Below are 9,714 nucleotides of genomic sequence, written 5' to 3'. Positions count from 1 at the left end.
TCATTCTCTCAAAATCAATGTGAGCACAGAAATTTTGTGTGAAGCAAGTTTTGTAAAGTCTTACTGACATACAGTCACTGCTGTGGATATCCTTACTTAGTTTAGTAAGAAGGTTCACATAAGCATTAGAGTTAGTAGTAAGTTTAGTGCAGGTCCTTATGAGAGTTAGTAACTCAGCAGTTGACAGCAAAGCACTGTTGATTGAACAGCGTCTTTGCTGCTATAAATAACTTCAGCTTTTCCTATAGATGAAGAAAATTCTGCATGCCCACTACAAGACACTTTTTCTTTTTTTCTTTCAGTCTGTTTGCATGGTGTTTCTGACAGTGTTTTGCAATAAGGTTGCTAATGCTTTACCAATCGTCAGGCCTGCAAAAAGGTCTTTCCTGGTAACAAGCAAAACCAAAGCTGCAAATGAACATGGATTTGGAAGAAGAATAGCCTAAGGTATGCTTACTGTTGTCTTCTGTATGGGCTAAAGATGCTATGTTATACATCAGGGAAGGAGAAAGGGCACTTTTTTGATATACTCGAAAGAGGTACAAGGATATATTTATCAGAAAAATAAGAGTAATTAAAATAGAATCTTCTTGAGAGTTTACATTAAAGTCTTAGCATGTATTTTCTGGAGAGATTGTTTAAATGCTTACAGTATATAAATTGATAAAAACTGATACAAGCATATATTCTAGGCTACGGCTGTAAATTTCCATTTTTTCTACTTCGTTTTTCCTTGAATCCTTGTGAGTTTTCTATTACGTTTTCAGTTGTAACACAGATACCTACAGGAGAGGTTCAGATAGTTACACTATGACAGACATATGTTGAGTTTAGAAAATCATTTCAGTTTCTTCTTTTCATTTTTTTCTGGATAGAGAAAAGATCTTATGATTGCTTTTCGAAAGTGGCAAACACAATGATTGCATCTGTGAAAACTGTGGACAGACCTGAGCAAGTAGAGTCCAAACTACTACAACTTACAGTTTTGAACTCTGAAGCTTCCCTTTCTCTTGTCCCTCTCCTCTCCAAATCAAATTAATTCAGGTATTAGAAATATAACTCTGACCACAGATAGTATGTATCATCACATAGTATTATTGTTATACATAGTTTAACCATAAGGTTGCAATTTAGTTTTAATCTTAACTAAATTACATATGCAGGTATGCATCTTTTAAAATAAATGTCATCATACATGTATAGGGGGCTTGGATAGATTATTTTTATTTAGCTGGGAACACTTGATTCTGCCTTTAGGATCTTTTGCCATGTTACAGTGCCATTTTCCATCACTTTACTGATAACATAGGAACATCCTCCGTTTAAAACAGCAATCTTGTGACAAGTAACAATAAGGATTGTGCGGCTAGATTGTATGAAAGTGTTAGAGGTCCAAATATTCAGAAGGATTGCAACAGGACTTTTGAAAAAGTGCGTAGTTGCCCGACTCCTATTGTAATTAGTGGGTTGTTAGCCTCCCAGACTGTTTTGAAAGACCCACTTTGTGTGCTAGCTACATATTTAGAGTCTTATTACTTTGAAAAATTTTCTCCTGGATCCTCTTAGAAATGCAGTTATTCAGGGAAAAGCTTTGAATTCATGATCATGTTTGGATTTTAGCTGGTGCTGCTGCCCAAAATTGTTCTTTCTCTGTACAGCAGGACTATTATAAAAGTTTTCCTTTTGCAAACTTAAATGATGTTTTATGTGGTTCTGACATCCAGACTGTATTGTTACCATATATTTCTGTTATCTTTGTACTTTATCCCTAAGGTTTTCTCTTCAGTCTTTGGGTTTTTCTTTATCTACAGTCCACCTACATCCAGATCACTGACAGGTGTGTGTGGTCTGAGGTGCTCTTGATTCACAAATGTAATTTCTCAAATCAAGTTTAGGGATAGAAAAAAATAATTACTGGAAACCAAGCCTGAGGAATGTAAAACTAGTATTTTGCAATTCTCGGCCTTGGCTTTCTATTACAAATTTGCTTCAGAGCAGCATTAGCATATCTTTCTGCTAAAAATGATAAATATTTAAGGCGCTATTCTGTTCTGAAATTGGCATTGAAGCACAGAAATAATGTCTTTATTTCATTTTTTTCCTGTTTGGTCTGGTTCAGTTTGTTTTTTTCATTTTCAGAGCTTCTTCAAGCTTCTCTGACATATGTCAAGATTATGAGGAGCTGGCTGGCTGAAGCCCAAAATGTAGAGTTCACACTGAAAAATATAGATTTGTCCTTAAAAAGAAATAACTGTCTCGTTCAAGCAAGTCCCCTCCCCCACCCTTTTTTTTTTTTTTAATAAATCAGCTGGTTAATTTGGTCTGTGCTGTTTGCTGATAATAAAACAATCCTTTCCTAGGCAAACATTTTCTACATGCAGACTAGCATTTTCATTATCCTTTATATCCAAGTAGTTAAAAATATTTGTTTAGTGAACTTTTGTGTTTAAACACACATCAAAAGCCAGACCAGACTTTTACATATTTATTTATTAAAAGGAAGCAGCTGATGTAAAATCTCCCGTGGCCGGTGTTGATCTGTTAGAAAGTTTAACTGTCACAAGATTTATTCTGAGTAGTAAACATTGTGCTAGCTCTGATGCTATCTGTCAAGTTGTAGTTCTGCATAACAGGGTCTAGACCATGTGTTATTACCATTGTATAGCCACATTTCAGTGTTACACTTCTCTTAGAAAAAATTTCAAGAATGTCTGTTTTTAACAAAAAGGAAAATCTTAAGAACCAGGACTTCTCATTGCTACAGAAACTTTTGTCCAAGCAAGGTGTTAGGAAATCTTCCTAAGAAGTTCATTTAATCAAAGTAAACTTCCTTTTAACAGCTCTGCATGTGGGTCACATGGATTGAGTTTCAGTTGACATTTTAATATCATCATCTTGTTGGCTTTTGAGTGGAAAATGATAGATTCTGTTTTAAGTGAAAAGATGGAAGAAATAATTTTTTGTTTGCATTGATAAATAGGCAATTGAAATAATAATATTAAAAATGTAATTAGAATATACCAGATTGTTTGTGTTATGAATAGGTATCTCCTTACCTATATCAGTATCTAACAAAATGTTTCATATTGTATTAAAACACTAATGCAGGCTCGAGCAAACAGAGTTAATAGCATGAAGTGTCTTTGAGCCAGCAGTGGGAAGTGTGGGTTGGCCTCAGAAATTAGCTCTAATAAAAGACACTCCTCACTACTTTGCTTTCTGCTTTTTTGCTTCTCTAAGAAGCATTAACTAGCATCAAAAAACCTATGTGAACAAGAACATGTGGCATGGGGGAATAGCTGCACATCTAGCCTTTCATCAAAGGGCTCTACAAACAGCGGAACCTAGGAGGAATATGAATATGCTTATTTTGACAATTGGGATAGCAGTGAGGGTAAGCAACTTCTTCAGGGTAATGCAAACTGGTTAAGGAACTTATACTGCAAATTCTTTCATCAGCTCATTTGAGTATTTCTGAACACAGTTCTCCCTTCTGTTCACTTTTTTTTCTCTCCTCCACCAGACAATTCAAATGGAACCTAACAGGGGTGTATGGCAATCAGGTGACATTTTTACCCTGAACCCATCTTTTTTGTTTGCTAATGGCTTATACTGGAAAATGATAAAAGAGTTGTGAAAATGATTTAATGCCACAGGGCATTTGAGCTATAACCTGAAAATGGTCCGGGGAATTAACCCCCAGTATCCTATCTCCGTCACTGCCCGTTTCAATTATTTCAGAGTTGGAAATTGTTTCCTGAGAGACCCGATAGTACATTTTCTGTGAATGAGAATTTCACTAATTTGCTAACCTGTTGTCAAAGTTACATCCTTTACTGTAGCTGAGATCCCTCAAGTAATACTTCACTGTTGGGAATTGTTAATCTAGCTTCGTAACTGCTGCTTTTGCTGTCGGAATAATTGTCTTTTTGATTTATGCATCAACTCTTTAAAGAAAAGTGCGTTGAGTTACAATTCTAGAGATGGGCATGCTCCATTTTAATATTAAAATGATCTCATAGTGCTAGAATAAAAAGAACAGATTTATTTCTCCACCTTGTTGAGAAACTGGTTGAATCAATTTGCACATTGCAGAGAAAGCGCTCACTGGAAGAGCTGGGTTGGGTATCTGGTCTCACGCCCTATCTCATAGCACATCACTCTGCTGCTGCCCAGGTGAACCTGGGTAAACCATCAGCTGAACCTCCATCCAGTGGCCAAAAGACATTTCAGAACCTTCGCGGTTTTTTCTCCTTCACCCCAAAAAATTAGAATTAGTAATTTTGCTATTTTACTATTTTTTTCTTTGTTGGGAATGATAGCTAAAGTTTTATGAAGATCTGTATGCACTAGTAAACAATAGCTGTGAAGACCTTTAGTGTCAGTATTGCAAAAGAGGAAGTTGAAAAATTCTTAAATATCAAGCATATGTTAGAATGCTGCTTTTTAGTTTTGGAAGGGGCAGGGGAGCTTATGCAATCACTTCCATCTGAGGAGGAGAAAGGCTGAATTTGGCACTTCCTTTATCAGAACTTCTCATCTTCTTTGCATACACTAATAAAAAACATTAAGCTGCTGCCTTGTGACTTGTTCCAGTGGGACTCTAAAAATGGCAAAAATAGTGATCTAGGCCTCTGGATAGAGGAGGAGGGAAGATTGGCTTAGTGTAATGGCTGAAGCAGCTGCACTGGGGGGTGGCAGATAAGCAGCTGACTCATGTGATTGTCAAGGAGCAACAGCAAGCACAACTTTATAAATGCTCTAGTTTGGCAGCGAGCGCTTTAATAATATTAACTCTTGCTATGGAAGTGTATCAGTTTGTGCAAGAAGTGGTCAAGGAAAACAGTTTCATCAGTGAAATTGCATGGAGGCTGCTAGTCTCATGTTACTCACTTGCTAGGCTGTGGCTCTACAAGCACTGGCTAGCTGTCACTTGCTTGTATTAATGCGGAGGTGGCTGTTCCTAAGGCTGTCTTCCCCTAGTGACATGATGTATTGAGCTAAGGCTGATGTAACATGCAGGATCAGCACCTTGTTGCAAGTTACCTTTATGCAAGAAAGATGGGCCCTTTCCATGCGGAGGTGCAGTGACTTTGATGTGGCTATATTAAACTCCTGTTGAACTGAAATGAGATTTGACAGGTTCATTTAGCTATAGGTATAGCTGAGCAGAGAGTGGTTTTTTTTTTCTTTTTTTTTAAAGCTTTTATATTTAAAAGACAGCTCAGGAAACATTTTTCAGTTCTTGGTGAATAAACACACAGTACAGCAGGAAGCAACCCCTGACTAAACAGAATGCATCTTCCTGGAGTAGTAAGCTGTGAACCGACAAAGTAAAATTTCCACAAAAATAAAAGGGCTGTGATATTCCAGTTAGAAACTTCTATGTTTCTATTTATTTTTATGACAATGGAAGACACTCCCTCTACCACCTCCCAACTTGGTGGTGGTGGTTCTGGGCTTTAGAAGACTCTTTTTGTTTTAAAATAACCAGAGTAAATTTTGAAGCTACAACTAATACATGAGGATGTAATTTAAAAATACCATCATACTTTCACAGACTTCAATTGCCTTAACAATTAAATGAGTTATAGTGGAAAAGTATGGAGAAACTATGCCATAACAAAAACCTCTACATGGTCAATGTCATACTTTGTTGCACTGCAAAGGCTCAAAATAAATAGTGCTGTCAAAGTTTTAACAAGCTTTGAACCTTAATGTAGAGCAAAACCTTGGTTCCTTGAGTCTTTGAAGACCTAATCAGTAAATACAAAGACAAAGCCCTTCAAGTCTCTCATTAAAATTTACTTCAGCAGGTTAGGGAGATGGCCTGACAAATGCATGTTCTTAGAGACTAGTCATATCCTTTCTTCCCCCCCCCCCCCTTTTGCTTAATGGAAAGCAGTCCCAACTTTCTTCCTCCAAATTCAAGTGTAAACAGCTCCGTCCTTCAAAAGAGGTAGTTGGCTTATGCATCATTATAATTGAGACTTATACTAACAGCAGATTTCAGGAAGACTGTTAATTCAATATTAAAAGTGCAAAACTGTTCAAGTAACAACATCACTCTGGCTTTAAGTAGCTTCTTAAAAAAAAAAGTGACTTGTTTATTGCAGATTGGAAGAAATCTGGAAACAAAGGAGAATATTAGTGGTGGGGTTTGTCTGATGAAAAGTCATTGAAGTGGTCAGATGAAGCTAGTCCTGTTGACTTCCCATTCAGCAAGCAGTAAACTGAAAATTCCCTGATACTTTTGTAATTTGTGTAGTATTTGGGGAGGGAAAGAGGAAAGTAGTACCCCTTTCAGTGCAGTGTAGTGACTAGTTAAAAATCCCACCTAAAGTGAGTTTGAAATAAAAAGCAGTAATAAATAGATTTTGGCAATTTTCTTTTGAAAGCTGTAGAGAAGTTACAAAGCACAAGATCTCTTGCTTTTTCTTTTTTCTTTCTTTTTTTTTTTTAAAAAAGTGTTCATTGTATGGATATTACAGCAATCTTTTTATATATAAAGTTTCTGTATTTTGCTACAAACCAAATATAGAACAAAAAGCCTATTATCTTTGAACATCTTGTCGCAGGTTGGCTTAAACTGAAGTACAAGAAGCAGCCTGACCCTGTTTTACATTATTTTGCAACCGAGTTTGTTACATGTTGTTAATTGTTACTTCAAATTTATACTAGTACCTTACCAAAACAACTTTGCAGCTTCATTTCATTGGGAGTGTGTGCTAAAATAAAAAGTAGGCTATCTTACAGCTAACCAATACTTCCATACGCTGCCCCTCTTAACTGGGAGAGACTGCATTAGTAAAAGCACAAACTGAACTTTTAAAATATTCTATAATGAGTTGATGTTTACAAAGCACTACTTGCCCATTAGAGATCAGTATCATCTATGGATCCTTTCCCATCCAGGTCAGCAGTTTGAATCTTGCCTAGCTACTCAGATGTGCCTACTATCCTGTGCTAGGTCATTGGCCCATGCAAAGTAAAATAGTTGCAGAATTGCAGTCACTTCACATTTCTTTTAAAAATGCATGGAGTCAAAAGACATTAAAAACAAACAGGTAAACAAACAAACAGGGACATGTTGCTTTTACATCCCTTCAAATTGATTCAAAAAAAAAATCAGATGAGAAGGGGTAGTCACCTAACAAAAAAAAGGACTTTACCTAAATCAGTATCTACTCTTGGAAGTGTAAAGTGCCACCTTCCACTGGTTTTGCACAATTAACTAGTTGGGAGGGCCTCCAGGCTCAATAATCTCCACGCTGTTTTATGTTTTCATACAAAAAATTTAATAAATATTACTTTTCAAGATTTATTGCCAGGAACAACACATCAAAGATGCATTTTCATATAACACTAATATCACAATACAAGGTATCTTCATGATCTCAATGGTTAACCACTGAGATTACTATGTTTATAAGCCTTTTGATCTTAAACATTGTAATAGCACTTTGATTTCCTCACTTGTTAAGGCGGGCAGTGTAATCTATGGCAAACCTACACAGTGATCTTACTGGACATTCTACTGTTCAAGTATTCAACAACTAGCTTATTAGAATACTCCCTAAATGCAGTAGATTACCAAGAAAAAAAAAAAAAAGTCAAATCTACAAGTGGTTCAGTATTACATATTCATGGTGAGGAGGAAAAAAAAAAAATCAGAATTTACAAAATAAGATTGCCGTGTTTCCAACTTCACACGCTAATTTGATATTTTAATTACATGCAACCACTCACATTTCATCTACAGAAAGTTATAGCTCAGTTTTGTTCCCTTAAACTGCTTCTTAGCAGATTATCTGCCTGTCACACTTTTTCAAGTCTAAAGCAGCAAAAAAAATTTTTCTAGTCTAATTATCTAAACTGCCTCAGTCAGTACTTACAAATAGTCTTAAAGTGATACTATGGAAGGTGTTTCAAACATTTGACATTGTACAAAAAACCAGCATCAAGGCATGAAAGCCCATCCTAATAAAAATAAACTATTTTAGAACACCTTAATTTTGGCATATAGGCAACATGTAACAGGAAAATAAATTCAAAATAAAGAAGCCACAAGCTTACAATGCTATCAAAAACCTTCAACTCTAAACACATACATATAAATAAAAAGGAATGATATTTTAAGGCTCTTGATTATTAAGTTAATAAATCAAATATACACAGTGATTAATAAAAAAAGAATTATTTACATATCTATACAAACTTCTATTTTTGACACATTTTCCTCTTTAAATTCTTCATTTACCAGCAACTGCTGACAAGTTTCCCCCCACCCACCCCCAACAAAAATACAATTTAAAAAAAAATAAATAATAAACTTATTTTTGATAGTTGCTGTGGTTCCGAGCTGCAAAGGCACTTTCAAATACAGAACTAGTTGTACGTCACCATAAAACCAATATACAAAAAACTCAAATTCAATAAATATAAATAAAATGTATTATTCTAAAGAAACTGTATAAATCGGGACATCTGGCAAAAAAAAGTTAACACTAAACAAGAGTAATAAGGCTATGTAATACCTTATGAAACGTTTCCATGATGTATCAGCTAGAGCTGAATTTACATTAGGGCACTTTTGACTAGTTTTGCATAGATGTGAAATGCAGCACTTGGTATTCCAGCCAACCACAGCAACTATCATTGCCAGTGTAAGCCAGCTTGTCAAAACTTAAATTAACACAGGGATTCTAAGTAAATAATAGCCTTAGACTCAAATATTACACAACAGTTTAAGAACTACAAGCTCTGAGTGCCTTTGTAATGATATTTAAAGGCCCTGCATGGCAGCACCCCACTGTCTGCTATACAATGTACTCCATTCGATTTAAACTTTGTGCACTTTCCAAGTCTCTGTTGTCTTGTTTATTTGTCCAGTTTGGGTGTTTTGTAGGTGTGCTGTTAGGTGGCTTTTCATCTCTGTCTACCAATGTGTATGCTGGCTGTTTGGCAAATCGGGCTTTCTGCTGGTGTTTGTCCATGTCATCTTCTTCCACCTCTGAATTGTGTGTCCTTATTTTGGCGATTTTAGAGTTTTTGTTTTCATAGTCTTTAATTGGGACAGTATTTGCTCCATGTTTTTCAATGGGGTTTTTTATCTGATTCAGCTGCTCCCTTACATTGTTGGTAGTGTTGTCATCAGATGCTGTGTGTGTGTGGCTGCTCTGCTTCCTGCGTTTTCGAATGCACCAATAAAAAACAGTTACCAGGCAACAGATCCAGGCTACTGTTAAGACTGAGCTCAATAGTGGCACCAAAAAATCTGGAAGAGATATAAAACCAGTTAACCCTGCTGCAAGTTCTAGTCAAGGTTTCCTACAAAGGAAACAACTCTTACTTCTTAAGCCTAATTTACATGTAGTGGATCAGAGGGTTACATAAGGATAATCTTAGCTGTTTTAGAATACAGGTTGGTCTAAGTGACTTTAGTACTCAGTGTACTAACTGATAGCCCTGGAGGAAGAGATGTCTGCCTCTTACCACAGAGGTCAGTCATGGAAGGCAGCAGTGGTGCAGGCCTCATTACACTGCCCTGCCAAGGTTCCCAGCTTAGAGGGAACATGGCTTGGCTGTCAATAAGATGTAGTTACTGTCTGGTGCTATGTGGAAAGCTAATAGACACTCTTGACCCTGTATTTAATTCATCTGACTGGGACAGTGGCATAGCCAGATAAATAAATGGAGCTTTCAGAGCCAACA

The 9,714-nt window shown here is 36.3% G+C and overlaps 1 protein-coding gene across 2 annotated transcripts in view; it reads right to left on the bottom strand.

Annotated features, from left to right (window-relative positions):
• Positions 1-7,274: 7,274 nt before the first annotated feature.
• Positions 7,275-9,714, bottom strand: part of JAG1 (jagged canonical Notch ligand 1) — a 37,097-nt gene continuing 34,657 nt past the window's right edge. For both annotated transcript variants that reach the window (XM_064509986.1, XM_064509987.1), the window contains exon 26: positions 7,275-9,277. In XM_064509986.1, the coding sequence (XP_064366056.1) occupies positions 8,820-9,277 (458 nt within the window). In that variant the 3' untranslated portion in view covers positions 7,275-8,819. The remainder of the gene's footprint in view (positions 9,278-9,714) is intronic.

This window comes from Dromaius novaehollandiae, chromosome 3 (assembly GCF_036370855.1).
Source record: "Dromaius novaehollandiae isolate bDroNov1 chromosome 3, bDroNov1.hap1, whole genome shotgun sequence".
NCBI lineage: Eukaryota > Metazoa > Chordata > Aves > Casuariiformes > Dromaiidae > Dromaius > Dromaius novaehollandiae.
This window is presented reverse-complemented; position numbering and strand designations above follow the sequence as displayed.